Source organism: Pleurodeles waltl, chromosome 4_2, assembly GCF_031143425.1.
Source record: "Pleurodeles waltl isolate 20211129_DDA chromosome 4_2, aPleWal1.hap1.20221129, whole genome shotgun sequence".
NCBI classification, from domain to species: domain Eukaryota; kingdom Metazoa; phylum Chordata; class Amphibia; order Caudata; family Salamandridae; genus Pleurodeles; species Pleurodeles waltl.
In genome coordinates this window covers 382,542,742-382,567,736 of record NC_090443.1, presented here as the reverse complement: position 1 = coordinate 382,567,736, position 24,995 = coordinate 382,542,742, and the positions used below count along the sequence as shown (strand labels likewise).

Here is a 24,995-nt window from a genome sequence, read left to right as displayed (position 1 = left end):
GGCCGATCTGCCCCCAAGGGGGGCAGAAACAACTAGGCACCAGGGATTTTTTTTGTTGTTGTTGTTTTACAGATGGGGAGCGTCCCCTTAGGCAAGGGTCGCTCCCCTGGAGGGGCAAATTGTATTTAGGCCATTTCTGCCCGCTTTGGGGGCAGATCGGCCGATTATAGGTCAATCTAGGCACCAGGGATCTTTTTTTTGCGCTGTCACGCAAGGGGAGCGACCTTGTAGACAAGGGTCGCTCCCTGGGGGGGGGGGAGGGGGTGAATTTATTTTAGGCCATTTCTGCCCCCCCGGGGGCAGATCGGCCTATTGTTATTAGGCCGATCTGCCCCCAGGGGGGGCAGAAATCTCTAGGCGCCAGGGCAAATTTTTTTTTGTGTTTTTTTTTTTTTGTTTGTTTTTTTAGAGATGGGGAGCGACCCATTAGGCAAGGGTCACTCCCCTGGAGGGGCAAATTGTATTTAGACCGTTTCTGCCCCCCTTGGTGGCAGATTGGCCGATTATAGGTCAATCTAGGCACCAGGGATCTTTTTTTTTGCGCTGTCACGCAAGGGGAGCGACCTTGTAGACAAGGGTCGCTCCCTGGGGGGGGGGCAAATTTATTTTAGGCCATTTCTGCCCCCCCGGGGGCAGATCGGCCTATTGTTATTAGGCCGATCTGCCCCCAGGGGGGGCAGAAACCTCTAGGCACCAGGGCAATTTTTTTTTTTTGTTGTTTTTTTTTGTTTGTTTTTTTAGAGATGGGGAGCGACCCATTAGGCAAGGGTCGCTCCCCTGGGGGGCAAATTGTATTTAGACCATTTCTGCCCCCCTTGGGGCCAGATTGGCCGATTTTAGGTCAATCTGCCCCCAAGGGGGCAGAAACCACTTGGCACCGGGAATTTTTTTTTGGCACCAATGTCACGCAGGGGGAGCGACCCCGTAGGCAAGGGTCGCTCCCGGCGGGGGTTGGACGGGTGGGAGGGGGGCAAATTTATTTTAGCCCATTTCTGCCACCCCTGGGGGCAGATCGGCCTATTGTTATTAGGCCGATCTGCCCCCGGGGGGGCAGAAACCTCTAGGCGCCAGGGCAATTTTTTTTTTGTTTGTTTTTTTAGAGATGGGGAGCGGCCCATTAGGCAAGGGTCGCTCCCCTGGGGGGCAAATTGTATTTAGACCATTTCTGCCCCCCTTGGGGCCAGATTGGCCGATTTTAGGTCAATCTGCCCCCAAGGGGGCAGAAACCACTTGGCACCGGGGATTTTTTTTGGGCGCCAATGTCACGCAGGGGGAGCGACCCCGTAGGCAAGGGTCGCTCCCGGGTGGGGGTTCGGGGGCAAATTTATTTTAGGCCATTTCTGCCCCCCCTGGGGGCAGATCGGCCTATTATTATTAGGCCGATCTGCCCCCAGGGGGGGCAGAAACCTCTAGGCGCCAGGGCAAATTTTATTTTGTGTTTTTTTTTGTTTGTTTGTTTTTTTTAGAGATGGGGAGCGACCCATTAGGCAAGGGTCGCTCCCTTGGGGGGAAAATTGTATTTAGACCATTTCTGCCACCCTTGGGGGCAGATTGGCCGATTTTAGGTCAATCTTCCCCAAAGGGGGCAGAAACCACAAGGCACCGGGGTTTTTTTTTTTTTTGGCGCTAATGTCACGCAGAGGTAGCGACCCCGTAGGCAAGGGTCGCTCCCGGGGGGGGGGGTGTTGGGGGGGTGGGGGACAAATTTATTTTAGCCCATTTCTGCCCCCCCTGGGGCCGGCTGAGCTAGAGGCCAAAATCCACAGGTAGGCACTGTTTTCTATGAAAAAATGTGATGTGTCCACGTTGTGTTTTGGGCCATTTCCTGTCGCGGGCGCTAAGCCTACCCACACAAGTGAGGTATCATTTTTATCGGGAGACTTGGGGGAATGCTGGGTGGAAGGAAATTTGTGGCTCCTCTCAGATTCCAGAACTTTCTGTCACCGAAATTTGAGGAAAATGTGTTTTTTTAGCCAAATTTTGAGGTTTGCAAAGGATTCTGGGTAACAGAACCTGGTCAGAGCCCCACAAGTCACCCCATCTTGGATTCCCCTGGGTTTCTAGTTTTTAAAAATGTGCTGGTTTGCTAGGTTTCCCCAGGTGCCGGCTGAGCTAGAGGCCAAAATCCACAGGTAGGCACTGTTTTCTATGAAAAAATGTGATGTGTCCACGTTGTGTTTTGGACCATTTCCTGTTGCGGGCGCTAGGCCTACCCACATAAGTGAGTTATCATTTTTATCGGGAGACTTGAGGGAACGCTGGGTGGAAGGAAATTTGTGGCTCCTCTCAGATTCCAGAACTTTCTGTCACCGAAATGTGAGGAAAATTTTTTTTTTTAGCCAAATTTTGAGGTTTGCAAAGGATTCTGGGTAACAGAACCTGGTCAGAGCCCCACAAGTCACCCATCTTGGATTCCCCTAGGTCTCTAGTTTTCAAACATGCACAGGTTTGGTAGGTTTCCCTAGGTGCCGGCTGAGCTAGAGGTCAAAATCTACAGGTAGGCACTTTGCAAAAAACACCTCTGTTTTCTTTCAAAAAATGTGATGTGTCCACGTTGTGTTTTGGGGCATTTCCTGTCACTGGCGCTAGGCCTACCCACACAAGTGAGGTATCATTTTTATCTGGAGACTTGGGGGAACATAGATTAGCAAAACAAGTGTTATTGCCCCTTGTCTTTCTTTACATTTTTTCCTTCCAAATATAAGAGAGTGTATAAAAAAGACATCTATTTGAGAAATGCCCTGTAATTCACATGCTAGTATGGTCACCCCGGAATTCAGAGATGTGCAAATAACCACTGCTCCTCAAAACCTTATCTTGTACCCTTTTTGGAAATACAAAGGTTTTCTTGATAGCTATTTTTCACTCTTTATATGTCAGCACATGAATTGCTGTATACCCAGTATAGAATGAAAACACACTGCAGGATGCAGCTCATTTATTGGCTCTGGGTACCTAGGGTTCTTGATGAACCTACAAGCCCTATATATCCCCGCAACCAGAAGAGTCCAGCATACGTAACGGTATATTGCTTTCAAAAATCTGACATTGCAGGAAAAAGTTACAGAGTAAAACGTAGAGAAAAATTGCAGATTTTTTCACCTCAATTTCAATATTTTGTTTTTTCAGTTGTTATTTTCTGTAGGAAACCCTTGTAGGATCTACACAAATTACCCCTTGCTGAATTCAGAATTTTGTCTACTTTTCAGAAATGTTGCGGTTTCTGGGATCCAGCATTGGTTTCATGCCCATTTCAGTCACTGACTGGAAGGGAGCTGAAAGCACAGAAAATCATAAAAATGGGGTGGGGTATGTCCCAGTAAAATGCCAAAATTGTGTTGAAAAATTGGGTTTTCTGATTCAAGTCTGCCTGTTCCTGAAAGCTAGGAAGCTGGTGATTTTAGCACCCCAAACCCTTTGTTGATGCCATTTTCAGGGAAAAAACCACAAGCCTTCTTCTGCAGCCTCTTTTTCCCATTTGTTTGAAAAAAACGAAATTTTCACTGTATTTTGGCTAATTTCTTGGCCTCCTTCTGGGGAACCCACAAAGTCTGGGTACCTCTAGAATCCCTAGAATGTTGGAAAAAAAGGACGCAAATTTGGCGTGGGTAGCTTATGTGAACAAAAAGTTATGAGGGCCTAAGCGTGAACTGCCCCAAATAGCCAAAAAAAGGCTTGTCACCTGAGAGGGAAAAGGCCTGGCAGCGAAGGGGTTAATCAATTCCTTTTGTCCTTGCATTATTCCTGAAGGGTACGGGGTGGATATGTAATTTTTTTGCATCAGTTTGTGTGTATGGTGTTGGGGTGGGGGTGGGGGTGTTGCGTGTTGCTTGTGTGTGTCACCCTCTTTTTCCTCCCCCCTCCCTTGTGTGCTAGGCGGCAGTACTCACTGTGGTCGTCTTCGCCGGCGTTGGTATTCATGGTGAAGAAGGAGGTAGACCAGCATGGGGAACACCTGCAACTCGGGCTCCATGGCGGCGTGGTTCTTCCCTGAGTCTCCAGAGGTGAGGCGTTTCCCTTTTGTGCCCTGTTTCCTCCGTGCTTTTGATGTCGTTGGTACCGCTCCCGAAAAGGTGGCAGATAGGTGTGTCATATTACTGTGGGCGGTACATTGTCTTCTGCCTGGCTGTTGGCGGTTACCGCCGTGGTGCCTGTTGCTACCGCTGTGGCAGTCGGTGTGTTAAAGTGGCTGTCTGCGTGAGCGGTTTCCGCCGTGGTCATTATTCAATTTTTTAACCGCCGGCCTGTTGGCGGTGTTATTGCCGCTTTATCACCGACCGCCAGGGTTGTAATGAGGGCCTAAATTTGGCAGATGATTAATTTCTTTTCAGAGTCCATCTTTGTTAAAGTCTGGGCTGGATCATTCCCGGGATCGCCCAGTTTGCATAGTTCACAGGAAATGCATTCCTCTTTTCATTAGGTTGTCCCTGGGCTTAGAGCAGGTGCCAAATTTCACATCTCATCTGCAGATGGAGCAGCTTATTGGAGGGACAGTGAGGCAGTTTATCAGTTAATCTGCCAAAGGATAAACTCATATTTAATTGTAACTTTTTTATTTTATTTTTTTGGTTTTTGAATCTGTATTTGTGGCCTGAGTGAAAGTCTGGTGTGAGTGCAGTGGCACTGCCAGCTACAATAGTAAACATTTCTGCAGCACATAGTAATATGGTAGTCAAGGTTATACTGAACAGGTTTTGTGTTGTAATGTAATGCAATTACATGTACATGGCTTTTCTTACCCACAGGCAACTAAACCAAACAATGTAATATAAAGTAGTATTTTGTGTCTATATTTTTACTACTGAAGATTATGAAATGACCCAGAAACACCCTATACATCAATGCTTCAAGTCGAGTTACACTTATTTGGCCACACTGCAACAATTAGGGCCAAATTAATCAACATTTTGTGCCAGGTTTTTGAAAAAGTCATTCAAACTGGTGAAAAGTATTGATTTGGGGATTTACTTTGCACTACTAAACATATTTTGCCCTCACAAGTAGCCCCAAATTAACACTAGGTAGTGCTTTGCTCTACCTTGCCCTACCTTGCATCAAGGGGAGGTACCATGGGTGGTACATGGGCATCCCCATCCAACCACCCATGGGTTTTTATTGAAATCCCTTCTGCTAACATTGGTAGACAAGTTAGTAGGTTCCTCAACATGTTTCTTATATGTTCTCAAGAATTTTAAATTTGACCCGGATAAAAAACTATTGGTAAGCCTTGATGTCAAATCTTTGTACATTAGGATTCCTCAAGAATTTTAACTTATTTATAAAGCGCAATGGTTACTTCAACCGGAGTGTCCTCGCGCTGAGATTCCACACTTCAATAGTAACCTGAGCTGCGCTGCCTAAAAGAAAGAAAGTTTTAAGATTGTCTAAAAAAAAAGAGGTTTTTAGTTTCTTCCTGAAGATTATTTTGGACTTTTCCTGCCTCAGATCCACAGGAAGAGAGTTCTACAGTTTTGCTGCAAGATAGCGGAAGGAACAACCTCCCATACGTACTCTAGTTGCTCTGAGAACTACAGCGACAGCAGCACCAGAAGCCTAGGATGGTAAGGTTTGATCAGAGGATTAAGTAGTGAGGACCCCTTAAGTTTAGAATTCTGTGGTAGAAACATAAGCCCATATTTAAGAAAAGGTGGAGCATCAGAGCTGATGCGACACTTTTTCTGCAGCTGCACTCCCCTACTGGAACCTAACGACATGATGGGTGTGTCGTATGCATGGCGCTATTGTGGCGCTTTGCTATATTAGCATCCAAAATGTTGACATTAGTGTAGTAAACTGCAAGGAGGCTCATATGTTTCTATGGGAGCGTCATTTTTAATGCCTGCTCTGAGCATAAAAAAATGATGTTATGGCAGTGCTAGGGGCTCTTAAATATGCCCCATAGGCAGTATCCGTAGAGGAGAATATATGGATGTCAAGCAGCGTTCTAGCCGCAAGATTCTGAACATGTTGAAGACCTGCCCCCAGGTAGAGGTCATTGCAGTAGTCCAGCCTGGACACTAGCAGAATTTGGACTACTGTCTTTTTGGCCACGTCTGGGAGTGACCCCAGGATCTTACGAAGCATTTTAAGATGCCAAAACAGATCCCTGCAAGGTTGACAATCTGATGATAGAAAGCTAGAGTATTGTCAACCATAATCCTACATTTTTAATCTTGATTGAGACTGCATTTATGTGTAGAGGAGGTCTGGACCAGTTGAATATATTGAAGCATCCTCAAATCTTCAATCACAGGTACAACCACATGACTTGTGGGGTTTTCAAGATGCAAGTTAAGATCGCCTAAAATAAAGAAATTAGAGAAGCGTAGGCCATAGGCCAGAACAATATCTGCTATGGCCATAGCAAAAGGTGCAGCAGGGCCAGGCAGATGATAAATCAGCAGGCCAACTAGTGTAAATTGACTAGAAAGAGTCATTGAAAAAAGCTGCCTCACTGCCAGTAATCTCCACTTCAACCAAGGTGCAAGGAATATGTTGTTTAAAAATTACTGCAATCCCACCTCCCCTTTTGACGGGTATATCCCTCCTCTGGCTCGCATCTTTTTCTGGAATAACCTTGAAGATACTGGGGACCAATGATGGAGTTAGCCATGTTTCGACCAGAAACACTGCCTCTGGTTTTTGATCTACTATAAAGTCATTAATTTCTAATTTATGCTTAGGTAAAGAGAGGCATTTAAGAAAGAAACACTGAGAAGAACTAGGAGGAGAGCAGGTGTTAATAGTTAGCATAGAGTGGCGGGCTGAGGTTATGAACAAATAAAAAATCTTACTGCAGCCCTTATCAGCCTCAGAAACCTCAATGGAGTGTTTACAGCATTCTTCAATAATGGGAGCCAGTTCGAGAAGCTCTTCCTCTGTATAGTGCAAGGGAGCTGGTTTCAAACCAACAGGGGCCTGGCCCTGGCACGGTCAGCCGCGGGTGGGCTTGCCTTTGGTAAGCCAGCTGCACGTCCACACCACTCCCAAGATTAAATAGCCCACCTCCCAGAGGGTGTAGTTGACAAGGAGAAACGGAGGAAGGGCAACCAAAAACAACCGGAGCCCCGTAGCTCCCCTTAGACCTGGCAGGCTACCCCCCCAGATGGAGGTCCAGGAAAATAAAAAGCCAATAGCTAAAACAAATAAGGCAAAGTAATAATGAGCAACAAAAGCATAAAATGAATTAAAACTGGTGGGGCCTGGCCCTTATATGGCCGCCAACCGCGAAGGAAGCCAGGCACCTCACAGCACCTAATGTGCTTACAAGGAAAGCAAGGGAAAAACAGAGTCAGGTCAGAAACAAGTGGTAACTACTCAGCTTACCTTGCAGTGAAGGATCTGCACGTCCGCAATGCAGTCAGGATTAAATAGCTTGTCTCCCAAAAGGTGTGGCTGACGAGCAGAAACAGAAGACGGGCAACTAAAAACAACCGGAGTCTCATAGGTCCCCTCTGACCTGGCAGGCTACCCTCCCGGATGGAGGTCCAGAAAAATAAAAAGCCAATAGCCCAAACAAATAAGGCAAAGTAATAATGAGCAAAGAAAGCATAAAGCAAATTCACCTCTTCGCTGCCAGGCCTTTTCCCCCTCAGGTGCAAAGCCTTTTTTTGGCTTTTTGGGGCAGTTTGTGCTTAGGCCCTCATAACTTTTTGTCCACATAAGCTACCCATGCCAAATTTATGTCCTTTTTCCCAACATTCTAGGGTTTCTAGAGGTACCCATACTTTGGGGGTTCCCCTGAAGGAGACCCAGAAATTAGCCAAAATACAGCAAAAACATTGTTTTTAAAAACAAAAAGGGGAAAAGGGTCTGCAGAAGACGGCTTGTGTTTTTTTTCCCTGAAAATGGCATCAACAAAGGGTTTGCAGTACTAAAATTACCATCTTCCCAGCTTTCAGGAACAAGCAGACTTGAATCAGAAAACCCAATTTTTCAACACAATTATGGCATTTTACTGGGACATACCCCATTTTTACTATTTTTTGTGCTTTCAGCCTCCTTCCAGTTAGTGACAGAAATGGGTGTGAAACGGATGCTGGATCCCAGAAAGCTAAACATTTCTAGAATGTAGGCAAAATTCTGAATTCAGCAAGGGGCAATTTGTGTAGATCCTACAAGGGTTTCCTACGGAAAATAACAGCTGAAATAAAAAGAAAATTGAAATTGAGGTAAAAAAAACAGCCATTTTTCTCCACGTTTTACTCTGTAACCTTTTCCTGCAATGTCAGATTTTTGAAAGCAATATACTGTTACGTCTGCTGGACTCCTTTCATTGCGGGGATATATAGGGCTTGTAGGTTGATCAGGAACCTTAGGTACCCAAAGCCAATAAATGAGCTGCACCTTGCAATGGGTTTTCATTCCATACCGGGCATACAGCAATTCATTTGCTGAAATATAAAGAGTGAAAAATAGGTATCAAGAAAACCTTTGTATTTCCAAAATAGGCACACAATAAGATGTTGAGAAGCAGTGGTTATTTGCACATCTCTGAATTCCTGGGTGCTCATACTAGCATGTGAATTACAGGGCATTTCTCAAATAGATGTCTTTTTTACACACTTGCTTGCATTTGGATGGAAAAAATGTAGGGAAAGACAAGGGTCAATAACACTTGTTTTGCTATTCTGTGTTCCCCCAAGTCGCCCAATAAAAATGGTACCTCACTTGCGTGCGTAGGCCTAATGCTCGCGACAAGAAATGCAACATGGACACATCACGTTTTTACATTGAAATCTGATATGTTTTTTGCAAAGTGCCTAGCTGTAGATTTTGGCCTCTAGCTCGGCCAGCACCTAGGGAAACCTACCAAACCTGTGCATTTTTTAAAACTAGCCACCTAGGGGAATCCAAGATGGGGTGTCTTGTGGGGCTCTCATCACGTTCTGTTACCCAGAATCCTTTGCAAACCTAAACATTTGGCCAAATAAACACATTTTCCTCACATTTCGGTGACAGAAAGTTCTGGAATCTGAGAGGAGCCACAAATTTCCTTCCACCCAGCATTCCCTCAAGTCTCCCAATAAAAATGGTACTTCACTTGTGTGGGTAGGCCTAGTGCTCATAACAGGAAATGCTCCAAAACACAACGTGGACAAATCACATTTTCCCAAAGAAAACAGAGCTGTTTTTAGACAAGTGCCTAGCTGTGGATTTTGGCCTCTAGCTCAGCCGGCACCTAGGGAAACCTACCAAACCTGCACATGTTTTTAAAACTAGACATCTAGGGGAATCCAAGATGGGGTGACTTGTGGGGCTCTCACCAGGTGATGGTACTCAGAATCCTTTGCAAACCTCAAAATTTGGCCAAAAAAACACTTTTTCCTCACAATTTGGTGACGGAAAGTTCTGGAATCTGAGAGGAGCCACAAATTTCCTTCCACCCAGCATTCCCCCAAGTCTCCCAATAAAAATGGCACCTCACTTGTGTGGGTAGGCCTAGCGCCTGTGACAGGGAATTCCCCAAAACACAACGCGGACACATCGCATTTTCCCAAAAAAATCAGAGCTGTTTTTTGCAAAGTACCTAGCTGTGGATTTTGGCCTCTAGCTCAGCCGCCACCTACGGAAACCTACCAAATCTGCACATTTTTGAAAACTAGACACCTAGGGGAATCCAAGATGGGGTGACTTCTGGGGCTCTCACCAGGTTCTGTTACCCAGAATCCTTTGCAAACCTCATAATTTGGCCAAAAAAACACTTTTTCCTCATATTTCGGTGACAGAAAGTTTGGGAATATGAGAGGAGGCACAAATGTCCTTCCACCCAGCGTTCCCCCAAGTCTCCCGATAAAAATGGTACCTCACTTGTGTGGGTAGGCCTAGTGCTCACAACAGGAAATACCCCAAAAAACTATCTGGACACATCACAATGATCAAATACAAAACTACCTGTTTTTGCAGGGGCACCTGCGTTTTTGGTCCTGGGCTCAGCAGCCATCTAGGGAAACCTACCAAACCCAGTCATTCCTGAAAACTAGACACCCAAGGGAGTTCAGGGAGGTGTGACTTGCGTGGATCCCCCAATGTTTTCTTACCCAGAATCCTCGGCAAACCTCAAATTTAGCCAAAAATATCACATTTTTCCCACATTTCTGTGTGGGATCACCACACCGGGACACATTTTCTACCACCCAACATTCCCCTCAGTCTCGTGGTATAAATGATACCTCACTTGTGTAGGTGGGCCAAGTGCCTGTGACAGGGAAGAGCCAAAAACATGTTGAAATTGAGGGAGAACCAAAGCGGGTCCAAAAGGGCAGTTTGAAAAAAAAACATTTTATGGCTGACAAGTGCAGCAGAATTTTTATTGGTATAGATAAGACAATGTTGGGTGGTGGAATTTTGTGGATTCTTGCAGATTCTGGAAGGTTCCATCACCAAAATGTGGGAACAATGTGTGATTTCCAGCAAAGTTGGAAGTTTGCAGGGCATTGTGGGTAAGAAAATGGTGCAGGGTGCATGTGAAGCACAACACCCTGGAATCAACCAGATGTTTCGTTTTCAGATGTGTCTAGGTCTTGTGGATTTTTCTACATGGCAGCGTCCCAAAGTAAAAAAAGTGCAGCCCTCACCATTCCAAGTGGGACGATTTTGAGAGTTACCAAGCGCTAATGGCCCAAATGTTAAACCAAAACCCAAAATAATCAAATGTCCTCTTGCTTGCCATGGGATAAGATGTTTTAGTGTGTGGGGGGAGAGCTGAAAGACTGTTACCCCTTCAGTTGGGGTGCGGCGCTAACCAGGCCCATACTGGTTTGGTAGCCACCACCCCACTATGTTTTTTTTATTCTCTGGCATCTAGTAGACTTTCTGCCACCCCAAACCCGGGGTGTGGATCTGGAGTAATTGCCCAATCTGCCCACTCATGGGCAGAACATCCTGGCCCCATTTATTTGAGGTGTGGGTATGGCCACACCGCCACCCTCTTATTTTGAAAAAAAAAATCTTCCCTGGTCTCTGGTGGGCTTCCTGCATGGGCCTTCCAAAAATAGGCCGATCTGCCCCCAGGGGGGCAGATATGGCCAACAGTAATGTACCCCCATGGAAAGTGACCCTTTCCCAAGGGGCTGCCCCCCCCCCCCAAACAAAACACACACATACACACACACCAATCCCTGTGTCTAATGGTCTCTGCCCTCCTGGGGGGGCAGAAAAGGCCTAAAAATAATTTGGCCCCCTGGGGAGCGACCCTAACCTAAGGGGTCATTCCCCACATATAAAAAAAAAATACATTTTTAAAAAATGGATCTCTGGCGTCTACGGGTTTTCTGCCCCCCCACCGGGGGCAGATTAGCCTAATTATATTAGGCCAACCTGCCCCCAGGGGTGCAGAAATGTTCTAAAAATATTTTGCCCTCCCAGGGAGCAGCCCTTGCCGAAGGGGCCCTTCCCCATTGCGTAAGTATACAAAAATTAAAAATTCCCTGGTGTCTAATGGCTTCTGCCCTCCACTGGGGGCAGAGCGGCCTAATTATAATAGGCCGATCTGCCCCGGGGGGGCAGAAATGGCCTAAAAATGATTTGGCTCCCCGGGGAGCGACCCTTGCCTAAGGAGTCGCTCCCCACATATAATGAAAAAATAATAAACAAAAAAAATGTATCCCTGGTGTCTAGGGGTTTTCTGCCCTAAAAATATCCCCCCCCCCCCGGGGGGGGTCCGTTTGTGTAAGTATAAAAAAAAAAATTCCCTGGGGTCTATTGGTTTCTGCCCGCCCGGGGGCAGATTGGCCTAATTATAGTAGGCCGAGCTGACCCGGGGGGGGGGGGCGACGGAAATGGGCTAAAAATAATTTGCTCCTCGCGAGAGCGACTCTTGCCTAAGGGGTCACTCCCCACATACAAAAAACAAAAAAAATAAACAAAAGAAAATTATCCCTGGTGTCTAGGGGTTTTCCTCCCCCCCCCCCAACGGGGGCAGAAATGGACTAAAAATTATTTGAACACCTGGGGAATGGTCCTTGCTCAAGAGGCCGCTCCCCTCTTGACTATGAGCTAAATAAAAAAATTACCTGGTGTCTAGTGGGCATTGATGCGGAGGACAGTAGAAATGCTTGCAGAGACATGAAAGGAAAGGAAAAGCCTTTCCTTTCTTTTCATGCCTCTGCCGGCCCCTCCTCCCGAGCGGAAGAGAAATGCTCAGCATTTCTCTTCCGCATCACGCTGGAAGCGTGCTCTCCCTCGGGGTTGTGGGCGGCCCTCAAGGGGAGCGCTAGCGCTTCCCCCAAGGGCCGGTACCTGGACATGATGGTTACGTCCGTGGCGCCTGAGAGGTGCAGCCACGGACGTAACTATTTCATCCATGGCGGTAAAGGGGTTAAAACTGGTGGGATCCTAAGATGGCCGCTGACTGGAAAGGGAGACAGGCACCTCCCAGCGCCTAATGCGCTTACAATGAAAGCAAAGGAAAAACAAAGAGTCAAGTTGGAAACAAGTGAGAACCACTCAGCTCACCTTGCAGTGAAGAATCTGCACGTCCTGTGCAGCTGCCAGGATTAAATAGCCCGCCTTCCAGAGGGTGTGGCTGACAAGCAGAAACAGAGGAAGGGCTACTAAAAAACAGCCGGAGCCTCATAGCTCCACTCCGACCTGGCAGGCTGCCCTTAGAGGTGGCGGTCCAAGAAAATAAAAAGCAGAGAGCTAAAATAAGGCAAAGTAACAATGAGCAAAGAAAGCATTATATGAATTAAAACCGGCTGGGCTGGGCCTAAGGTGGCTGCTGACCGGGAAGGGAGCCAGGCACCTCCCAGCGTCTAATGTGCTTACGAGGAAAGCAAAGGAAAAACAAAGAGTCAGGTTGGAAACAAATGCGGACCCCTCAGCTCACCATGCGAAGAAGAATCTGCGTGTCCACGCACCTGCGAGGATTAAAAAGCCCACCTACCAGAGGGTGTGGCTAACGAGCAGAAATAGAGGAAGCGCACCTAAAAAAACAACCAGAGCCCCGTAGCTCCCCTCTGACCTCGCAGGCTCCCCTCTCAGGTGGAGGTCCAAGAAAATAAAACGCCAACATCTTAAACAAATAAGGCAAGGTAATAATGTGCAAAGAAAGCATAAAAAGAGTTAAAACTGACGGGCCTGACCCTAAGATGGCCACAGACCGGAAAGGGAGCCAAGCATCTCCCAGCAACTAATGCGCATACAAGGAAAGCAAAGGAAAAACAGTCAAGTAGGAAGCAAGTGGGAACCACTCAGCTCAGCTTGCGGTTAAGAATCAACTTTATCAGTTATTGAAAGACTCTTTAAGGATATCCCATTGAATAAGGTTACTCTCTCGAGATGTATACTCAATTGTGCTCACCTTGCTTTAACCAGGAACTTTTTTGAATAAGAAGGGGACTACTTCCTACAGATCCACAGTACATCTTAGAAGTACCTTTGCACCCAGTCTGGAATGCCTATACATACACTCAATTGAGCCTGAATTCATCTACAATGACCACAACCCTTTTAAAGACCATACTGTTCTATAGAAGAGGTGCACTGACAAGATCCTCTTTATTTGGAAAGGCGCAGAGGCGGAAGTGATTTTTTTTTTAGAATGGCTGAACGTCCTTATTTAAAATTTCTCTATAATATTGGGCAACATGACCTGGCCTTTCTGGACTTGGGGATTTACCCAGAAGGTGGCACATTGAAAGCAGATGTATTTTATAAAGCTACCCAGAGATTTGAAAGTTTCCATCCCAGTTCGCTTAGGGTGAATCTCCCAGTAGGCCAGTTTTTACACCTCAGACGAAACTGTTCAGATATTAGAACATATGAGAAACGTGCTGAGAATCTTACGATAAAGGGGAATGAAAAAAATTACCCAGATTGAATTATCAGAAAAGGTCAGGAAAAGGGCAGCCAATAATAATAAGGAACAGTTAGTTACTCCTCAGATAAGGAAAGATACAGAGAAGCTAATTGGTGTAACAATCGTTTAGTTTAGCTCGCTTGAACTAAAAAAAAACTGTCACTAAAAATTTGAGAATAATAAAATCAGGTAATATAAAAAATTAAAGATCTATGTTCTCCTCATGGAAGGGTCGGTGTTTATGTGACTTTCTGGTACATACATGCCCTACAGAACAAGAAAAGAATACTAGGACATCAACCCTTTGGAGTATGGCCCTCATGAGGGACCATTTCCACTAAGTGGAAACTGCAATGTGTGACTGAAAAATTAAAGCTCGGACTTACATTGCCATGGCAATTGAAAGGGTTTACCAAATGTAACTCATCTAATGTGATTAATATGATCAGACATCCATGCAGCCTTCTCTACATCGGGGTGACGACACGAAAAATAAGAACCAGGATTTGTGAGCATCTGAGTACAATAAGTGTAAGAAAGATGACATTAAGCTTAGAAGACATTTTCTGGGAAAAACACTCGGGACCATATTGAATGATATGTTATTGAACTACTGCAGCCATGTCACTCAAATATGACCACACCAGTTTTATGATATGAACAATGATGGATTTATAGGCTGAGGACTGATAAGAAGGGCTTGAATAAGGATATCCCTTGGGCCCAATTGAACAGAATCACAGCATGAACAAGGGACCCAGCAACATATTTTGTTGCTTAATATTGCGGTTAAAATACAGGTATTTCTCCTTACAAACAGACATTGTAATCTTATGTTGTGGGTGGGTATCAAAGGCATTACTCTTATCAATGAAATGTATATTTTTCCTGTGCTTTTTCACAAAAGATAATAATTGCGAGCTCCTGAAAGAGTTGTTCTACTTACATAGCTGACCACATGTAGCTGTCACCTGACCCCTAATATGGAAATACTAAAACATTGTCTCTATCTTTTGCGATAATTTAGGCATTTCAACACCACATCGATCATTTGTTTTTTTTAAGACATGCCAAAAATAAAATATAACCTGCAGTGATTGTGGAGTGTACCTCTTCTTTCTGAAACAATTAAGCTTGTTCTCCCTACACAAATACAGACAATGCTTGGGAACAGGACCCTGTTCTCTGATAGGCACTGTTCTCTCATTGCCTCGGTGGGTCTCACTCCTGCATGCCTCTCTATCATTATTTCCAAAGAAATTATATTGAGGCACCTATCTCCAATTAAATATAGTTCTCATCACCCCCTTTTCTTAGGATCTTTACATATATCAGCATTGGCACTACAATAAGAGGCTACATCTCACCTGACTCTTTGGGAGTTCCCTCATAAAACATCCAATCAGATGTTTCAGTATCACCTCCTTGGATCTGATTGGCCGAACATCCAGGTGGCACCCCCCCTACCAACAATATAGCACCTGCCATACTTTTAGCACTGTCCATCTCAGTTTCTGCCTAGATTTTGGCAGACCGAGGGGATTTTGCATAGGTTCCCAATGGACACTGCTCTTTGATGAAGTAAGTTGCTCCCATGTCACCCTGATGGGGTGCATGTGAATGTTGTATGTTTCTTTGTTCTCTGGGGATTATTTTCCAGCATCAGACACGCATAGGAATTACTTTTTACTGTCCCCTGCTACGGTTTCCATGAAGTTCAACCAATATTTTGTGAGTGAACTGCCTTTCACCTCAGTAAATGACTTTGCTCTGAAAGTTACACTCTAAATGATCATGTTCTGTTACGTGTGTGACTACAGGAGCCCCTCCAGCCTCTGATTGTGTTGTAAGCACCGGCACACAGTTGGCCAATTTAGGATGCATGAATGTATGCATGAATTGTTTTTATTTCCAGAGAATCATAATTTCACTTGGGCAGTATGTCTTCTGATTTGCAGTGACACTAATAAGGATCATGTGTGCTGACTACTTGATTCCACCAGTGAACTAGTTGTGTCAATCATGATAAATATTCATCACAAATGTTATACCCTAAGCTACTATTCCCTAGGTGAAGAAAGGAAATACTTCTCTTACCTGCATGTAGGTGTGCCCACCCACTCAGCAGGACACACGCTGGACGCAATCTTCACCTCAAGCCAACACATAGCCTACACCCACACTACCGAACTCCCCTGGACAGACCACCGCTGCGTCTACTTCTCATTCACCAAACCCCCCACACACTACCATCAACACACCACACCCTACCGCATGTGGGACAAGCTCCCCACAGAACATCTAAACTCCCAACTGGCCCTTAACCACCCCCACACCAACGACCCCAACGCAGGAGCACACAACCTCTCCAAATTGATCACTACCTGCGCAGACACACTAGCACCCCTCAGAAGACACATCACCACCCGCAACATCAAGAACGCCCCATGGTTCACCCCTGAACTCCAAGACTCCAAGCGCAAATGCCGCCAAGCTGAGAAAATATTGAGAACAGAACCCTTCTCAACCAACTTTTCCACACTCAAAACCAACATTCGCACCCATCACCAACTCATACGCACCGCTAAAAGAGTTCACTACAAGACACGCCTTGACAACAACTCCCAAAACAGCAAAGAACTCTTCACCATCATCAACGAACTTGCCAAACCCAAAGCCAGCAACATAGACCCCACACACACACAGCCCCTATGTGACGCCCTTTCCAACCACTTCCTCCACAAAATCCTGGACATCCACAACAGCTTCACATCACACACACCCACCACACACCCCTCTCCCACCCAACTCAACCACCCCCCTCAAGACCCCACCACACTATCCACATGGACCCCTACCACAAACAAAGAAACTGAAAAAAACATGAACTCCATCCACTCCGGTTCCTCCTCCGACCCCTGTCCACACTGCATCTACAACAAAGCTAACCCTACCATCGCCCCCATACTCTACAACATAATCGACTCCTCTTTTGACTCAGCCACCTACCCAGACCCCTGGAAGCACGCAGAAATTACCGCTCTCCTAAAAAACCACAAGCCGACCCAGAGATCCTCTCCAACTACCGCCCCATCTCCCTCCTCCCGTTCCCCGCCAAAGTTGCTGAGAAATTAGTCAACACTCGCCTATCCCACTTCCTCATAGCAACCAACACCCTTGACCCCTCACAATCTGGGTTCCACAAGAACCACAGCACAGAAACCGCCCTCATCGCATGCACTGACGACATCAGGACCAAAGTCGACAAAGGCAAGACCGTTGCACTCATCCTCCTAGACCTCTCCGCAGCTTTTGACACCATCTGCCACCACACACTCCGCACACGCCTCCACAACATAGGAATCTGCCACAAAGCCTTAGACTGGCTTTCCTCCTTCCTCACCGACCGAACCCAGAGAGTTAGCCTCCTGTCCTTCCACTCCAACACTACCAAGATCACCTGCGGAGTCCCCCAAGGGTCCTCTCTCAGCCCCACACTCTTCAACATCTACATGATCCCCCTAGCCAACGTTCTCCGAACACACGGAATCACCATCCTCTCATATGCAGATGACACCCAACTCATCCTCTCCCTCACCCGCAACCCCACCACCGCCAAAACCAACCTACATGCCGCTCTCCTAGACACCACCAACTGGATGACCACTAACCATCTCAAGCACAACTCAAACAAAACCGAAGTCATCATCTTCTGCCCCAACAAAACCACCTGGGACGCCTCCTGGTGGCCCACCGGCCTAGGCCCCGCACCCACCCCCCCAACCCATGCACGCAACCTTGGCATCATCCTCGACCCCGCCCTCTACATGACACAGTAAATCAATGCTCTAACCTCCTCCTGCTTCCACACACTCCGCACCCTAAAAAAATCCTTCAAATGGATCCCCCAGAGACCAGAAAGACAGTCACCCACGCACTCATCAGCAGCAGACTGGACTACGGCAACGCCCTCTACGCGACACCACACTCAAACTCAAACGCAAACTCCAAAGAATCCAGAACACAGCCGCACGCCTCGTCCTCGGCCTCCCCCGACACGAACGAATCTCACCACACCTCAAATCCCTACACTGGCTCCCCATAGACAAGAGAATCACATTCAAGATCCTCATCCACGCACACAAATCCCTCCACAACACTGTCCCAACCTACCTCAATGAAAGAGTAAACTTCCACACTCCCACACGCAACCTCCGATCAGCCGACCTTGCCCTAGCCACAGTCCCCCGCATCCTGCACACCACTACAGGAGGCAGGCCTTTCTCCTACCTCGCCCCCAAAACCTGGAACTCCCTCCCCACCGACCTTCGCAAAACCAAAGACCTACTAGCCTTCAGAAGGAACCTCAAGACTTGGTTGTTCGACCAGTGACCTTCCCCGGCCTGCCCCCAACTCCGCTACCCCCCACCCCCAGCGCCTTGAGACCCTCACGGGTGAGTAGCACGCTCTACAAATTTCTTTGATTGATTGATTGATTGATTGACTGATTACTAGTTAAATATGGATCATTTATTCTAATTTGCCATGATGAATGCCTAAGACCTTTTTTGCAGGCTGATTTGTGGGAAGAAACATGTCGGCAAGAGATCGGATGCGATGGTCATAGTGCCTACAGAAAACCCTTTAAGTCTTAATTTTTAATCATACCTAGGGTACCTATTAATGAAGAGAAATCCAACAGGTTTACCCTAAAGTATTTTTACATCTGTATCCCCGCTGTATCCAGTAATTATAATTTATCAAGGACTCCCTCATACTTGTGAGGTTGAGTTTGCCCTGGTACTATCATTTTACGAGGGTGGGGTGAGGAAGCCCATGATGAAGCATGCCAAATTATGTGGGTGAGGTTCCCTTATCCAGGGAAACTGGACTTTGTATCCCATGGCTAGGGTTATAGAATACGGAATTCATCTGCCTTTACATATTTTCTGCGTGCCTCCCTATTCATTGGGTTTAGAAGTATCTATGTCATTGCCAGGGGTACCTAATGTCAAATGAGAGGTGCCTATGCATCCCAGCACTTCCCATTAGGTGGGAGACTACGGATTGTAAGTCAAAATAACCTTATTATAGCTTTCTCACTCTTAAAAAATCCTCTCAATGCAAGTTAATGGAAAAATCTAATTCCTGTGAGTCTCTTTTCTAAACCTCGACCTTACTTGTTCCCAAATGATGGCATGTCCCATATCCATTACCAGTACACACAGTAACGTCCTAGTTGCTTCTAGAAAACGTAACTTAAAACACCAGCCCTTCTCACTTTCTTCAACCATCAATCTTCTTTAAACATCATTTTCACCGACATCTATCCAGGTTTTAGCATCAGAAAGTGAAAATGATCACTAAGTTGGTGAAACACTGATGTCACAAGAAAAAAAAAGGAAAGCGGCATATGTCGTTACTCAAGCTCCTTGACGTCTAGGCCTAGGTGCACGCGTACGTGCTCCGCACCTGTTTGTTGACGGTGACAGCAGCCCTTTCATTGAAGGGCGACTTTCCCTGATGGAGGGCGCCTCGGTGCCCCCCTTTCTCGCCACGTCATCCACGGTGTGCTGTTGCTCGACCTGAGCTGCCGCCGATGGCGACGGTGACGTCACAGTGGTGTCGGCTGGCAGCCGCCGTGGCGACCAGGGGGCACATTCCGCAGCACTGCCAGGCAGGTGTCACCCATCGGAGGCAGCCACACCGGGGAGCCGGCGGGAGGCGGGGGGACCGGTGAGCTCTGTGCAACCCAATATGGGACAAGAGCTGTAAACAAAGAGACAGAGAAAGAGAGAGAGTGCAGATCCAACCACCGCCTTCTTGCCATGCCACTCCTGAGACTTCTGTATTTCTTTGTGGATTCTTTGAAAAGGGCCGGGCCAGGGTTGACCCATGGCGGGCGGTCCGCTGTCGTCGAGTAGGACTCATGGCCAGGGACACGCATGGACCACAGCAGAGAGTTAGGCCTCAGCCCATGTCGCCTCAGGGCGTGCGCGCCCCCCCGGGGGCGCTGCTGCTGCTACTCCTCGCGGTCCTGGGCCCCCCGACGGAGGGCTGCCCCCAGTCCTGCGCCTGCGACCACCTGCTCGTGAACTGCACCCAGAAGGACCTCGACAGCTTCCCGCCTGGCATCCCGCTGGACACGCGGCAGCTGGTGCTGGCGGGCAACCGGCTGTCCTGGCTGCCCTCCGTGTCCCTTAACATCCTGATGGACCTGGTGTACCTGGACTGCAGCAGCAACGAGCTGGGCGACACGCTGGAGGCCACCTTCGTCAGCCTGCCGCTCGTCTACCTGGACCTGAGCTTCAACAACCTGAGCCGCGTGTCTGCCTCCGCCTTCAGCCTCTTGCACAGCCTGGTGGTGCTCAAGCTCTCCGACAACCCCGGCCTGGTGGAGGTGGAGAAGGACGCCTTCGCCAACAACACGGGCCTGCGGGAGCTGGACCTCAGCCGCACCGGCCTCACCTTCCTGGACGCCAGCACCGTCAGCCAGCTGCCCAACCTGCGCACCCTGGGTCTGAGCGCCAACCCCTGGCACTGCTACTGCCCCCTGAGGGAGCTGTGCGTCTGGCTGGAGTCGAGCACCCTCTACTTCCCAGGTGAGTTAGTGTGTGTGTCTGCGTCAGCATGCCTGCATCCTCTACTTCCCAGGTGAGTGAGTGTGTGTGTCTGCGTCAGCATGCGAGCATCCTCTACTTCCCAGGTGAGTGAATGAGATTGTGTGTCTGTGTATCAGCACATGAGCACCCTCTTCCAAGTGTGCGGGTGTGCGTGAGTGCCAGCACATGAGCATCCTCTACATCCAAGTGAACGACTGTCTGCGACTGGATGCACCAGAGCACACTGCTTCCATCGTGAAATAAGGAGAGACTACCTATGTCTGGGTACAGTAAAGCACCATCTACTCCCCGGCAAGGGTGTATGTGCCTCAGCACACGGGCCCCCTCTATTTCCCAGGTGAGTGTATGCGAGTGTCACCACACGAGCTCCCCTCGGGTAAGTGACGGCGCCTTGGTCCACTAGAGCACACCCTGCTTCCATCGTGAAACAAGGAGAGTTTCTCTGTCTGGGTCCTAGAAAGCACCCGCTACTTCCCAACTGAGTGACTGCCGGCGGCTGGCTGCAGGCGTGCAGCCTCCACTTCCGAGGGATGTGAGTGAGCGTAACGAATGATGGTGCTTGGGTCCAAGAAAGCATCCACTGCTTCCCATGGGAGTTAGTTAGGCTGTTTGCTCTACTGCGCAAGGTAGAGAGCGCGTTTTTTGCTCTCACTTAGCGGCAGAAGCCTCTACTCTCCAGGTGAGTGTGGGTGAAAGTCGGTGACTAGGGGAGTACCCTCAGTTCATTGGCGAGTACCCGCTACTTCCCAGGTGAGTAAATAAGGGATTGTGTCAGTCGGTGTCCACGAGAGCCCCTTCTGCCTTCCAGGTGAGTGAATGGGTGGGGAGCTCTGCATGTCTGTAGGAAGACAAACTTTAGTTCCCAGGCGAGTGAGTGAAATGTACTGCCCCCGAGGATCCTCTGCATCCCAGGTGAATGAAGAGAGTGAATGAATGAGGGAATTTTGTACCTGGCTGCTCGAGAACGAGTGAGAGGGTCTGCACCCTCTCCTCCCCAGGTGAGTGAGTAACTTAGTGAGAGTGCTATTCGCAGGGCTCCAAGAGGGTGCCGTTATGAGTGAAGGAGAGGTGGTCTGTGATTGCCTCTAAGAGAGCGTCCTCTACTTCCCAGGGGAGTGTGCAAGAGAACGAATGTGGGAGGTCTCTGGCTGTACCCAGTCAGACTCATACTTTTAGGTGAGTGAATCCATGATTTATGGAGCTCTGTGTCCGGCTGCCCGCGGGAACTCCTTCCAATTTTTCGAAGGCATAAGACCCTTAACGGGCTTGTATTACCTGCTCTTGGGGTTCTCTCTGTTCGGCACCCTCATTCTGCCTAGTCTAGTACTCTGCTTTCAGAGACTAATATACGGTACCACCGCTCCATGCTATGCTAACGCTGTCTGTTGTGTGTGGGGGGGTAGGGGTGGGAGAGGGGGGGGCGCAAATTATGTTGCTCAGACCCATATTTTGCCACCACGCTGGCTGCATGTGTCTCCATCCGTTGGAAGCTGCCAAAGATTTTCTGAGGGGGATCCATGGATACAGTGGCCCAGTCTAATAATACGTCCAGATCCAAGTGCTGGTCCGGCGCGAGGCCTAAATATTGTAATTAATGTGATGTTCACCGACCTGTCTCGTATGCAGATTAACCTATAACACCCCATTCCACCAATACCAGTAAACTTTTCTGTGTTCAGAATCGGACTGGCCAATAGGGCAGTCAGACAATGCCCGAAAAGGCAAGTCTGACAGGTTAGTGTGTGGGCTGACTTTTTGGGTGGCTTTGGGGTCCTTTTACGGTCTGGTGGGTTGTTTTGACTGTTGATTTCCTTGATATGACCACAACCTTTGCCTGCAGCAAGTTCAATTAAATGCAGTCTCACACTTTCAAAACTATACAGCATGTCTTAACACGTTCAAAACGGCCACGATTTCCAAATGTGGGTAACTGTGTTATTAAACTATCTGGTTCTCTAATGAGGGTCATTTTTATTTTGCTGCCGGGCCTCTTTTGTGTCCCAGCCTGACCCTGCCGGTGTTAGGAGCTGCTGCACGGATATCATAATCTTACACTGTTGGTATTTAGAGCGATAAATTCCTCAACTGAGAGTCCACTGAGGAGTAAGGCAATCTCTGTATCATGAGGGGGAGCTTCCTGTTTCCCAACAATCGCGCTGACATATAACATTAAAATGCATTACACGACGAGCAGAGTGCATGAGGGGTGCTAAAGGTGCAGTGGAAAGAGAGACGAATGCTGATTGGCAGGGATGCTAAGCGAGAGAAAATTCAATATTTTGTAAAAATATCCAGCATTTTGGAAGACTTTCAAAACAGAGAGGGAGAAAGTGCGCGTGCTTTTTTGTCTGTCTCTGAAATCCGACAGACACCTCATCATACCCGACTGAAAGCACCTGTACTCAACTATTTACTAGAAAAAACATTTATTTGATTGACGTGACTATATGTACTTTGACATAGCGTGTGCTTCGGTATCAAAGTGTTACAATTTGGTATTGTGATTTTTTTTTGGGGCTCACAGACAACATACACTCCGTTGGTAGCAGAGTGTAAGGATACCATGTGAGTACCTCATTTGTGTGCAATAATATTTCCAAAGGTGTGCTTTGTTACTTCAATCTTAACAAAACAACTGTGGGTGTGCGATCTTGTGAACCACTGCTACTAATACGTTTGGAATTTATTCCTAATGTTGTTAAAAAGGGTTAATTTGGGCAGAAAACATTCTTATCAGTAAAACCCCAAGCAGCACTTTAATACAAATGAAATGCGTGTGAAAAAGAGGCTATGGAGAGATGAGGGGCACTGCTGAAAGGTGGCATTGAGGGAAACTGTGGAATAGGACATGGGTGGGGGTGCCAAAAATCAAGTGTTGCACCAGGTGTCACCAGTGCTAAAGCCGGCCCTGGTGTCCACATATACCCTAGGACCACCCCTGTCCCCAACTCAATACCTATCCAGATGCCCCCACACCCCCTCACCTCAGTTACTACCCAGCTGTTCTACATCCCTCCCCATCCTAAGGCACTACCAACCTCCTCACACACACCTGCGTCACCCGCATGATCCCATAGACAACTGCCCTGTTTCAGCTACTACACCCCTGCCACACACACTCTTGACCTGTGTAAGCTGCAATATACCTGTGTTAAGACCGCTGACAAATGATTCAGCCCAAGACCGACCGGCAACAAAGCCCAGGTACAGGAGCATTTGCTACACTGTCCACCATGACTGTCCTTTCACGGGCCAGGAGACATCAGGAGACATCAGACACGTTTCCAGTCGGCCACCCACTCCCACTGGCCCTTCCCCAGCTGTCGACCCTCTAAGGCCTTCCAGACCTGTGGCCCTAAGGACCCTGGACATGGAGGGTCACCAGCCAAACACTTCAGTCTAGATTGCTACATACATGGTAAAACTTACATAAAAATATTGTCCAGAATCCTTTCTGCATACTAGTCTTCCCTTCACTCAGAGGCATAGAATTTACATTAAAATGCAAGCAATTCACACGTAATTGTCATAGTAATAGGTGTATAGCATGGTAGAGTAGACAGAATAGGGAGTAGGTCATATAATGTATAGGCTGCAGGAAAATAGGGTTTAGGAGAAGTAAGGGGAGATGTAGGGTGTACATGTGAACTTAGACCACGACTCTAATGCCAACAGTTCTCAACACATAGCCCATCGGTCTTTAAAAACTATCTTTAACATTTTTATTAAGATTTCAAAACGGCTCCCTTTAATGTAATAATGCCTACCAGACATTTTATCGATTTTAATGATTATTCAGAAACAGTGATAAATGTCTCAGGCATTGATGGTGACCAGCTCTGGCAATGTGTAACTCAAGTTGTGATTAATATGAGCTGCTGACTTTTAATTTCCTGTAAGTGTGGTGGAGATGATGACTAATGCTAGCGATTCAAAACGAATAAATAAATAAATAATGATCAAGCTGACAATGTATAACTGATACGTTAGTGCTAATCATGCCTCAGATCTGATTCATTTGTTAGTGTCTTACCAATGCATTCCACATGCATGACCAATGTCTTACAGCTTGTTACCCCAAAATCATTGGTCCAAGCTGTGGAGAGTTTCCCTTCTGCTCAAATTCATACCTAGATCTTGTGCACGCTTCCCGCTCCTTATCGTGAAATAGGTCACACTGCACAAAGCTGTGCCTTCACTGCTCAGCATGTACTGCACTCTATAGCCGCCATAAATTGGCTAACTTAAGAAAGCACCTTTACGTCGGAGTGCCCATGATCATAACCTAACATAGAGTTCTTCAGTAGCATAACCATTTACTCATTGCATGCAGATAGACACTATCTGCTCATTCGCAAACTTATCACTAGTGTAGATAAAAACGTCACAGAGACATGGCTTTCGAACAGTTGTGGTGCCATAGAGCTCCTGTAGGATTCTTCACTTCTGGGACATTAACTCCATATCCACTTAGTGAGCTGGCACACTTGAGATTAGGTGTTAAAAGGAAGTATTGTGTCCTTAATATCTTTTACACAAATATCACCCGATTGGAGTTAATCATAGAAAAT

The 24,995-nt window shown here is 47.2% G+C and overlaps 1 protein-coding gene across 3 annotated transcripts in view; it reads left to right on the top strand.

Moving 5' to 3' along the window:
• LRRC52 (leucine rich repeat containing 52) overlaps nt 1–24,995 on the top strand; it is a 212,113-nt gene that overhangs the window by 124,880 nt on the left and 62,238 nt on the right. The window contains exon 1 of one of the 3 annotated variants that reach the window (XM_069231505.1): nt 19,394–20,403. The exons of the other annotated variants lie outside the window; for them this stretch is intronic. Within the exon in view, the coding sequence (XP_069087606.1) occupies nt 19,731–20,403 (673 nt within the window). The 5' untranslated portion in view covers nt 19,394–19,730. Of the gene's footprint in view, nt 1–19,393; nt 20,404–24,995 lie in introns of those variants that run through there. 3 annotated transcript variants of the gene reach the window in all.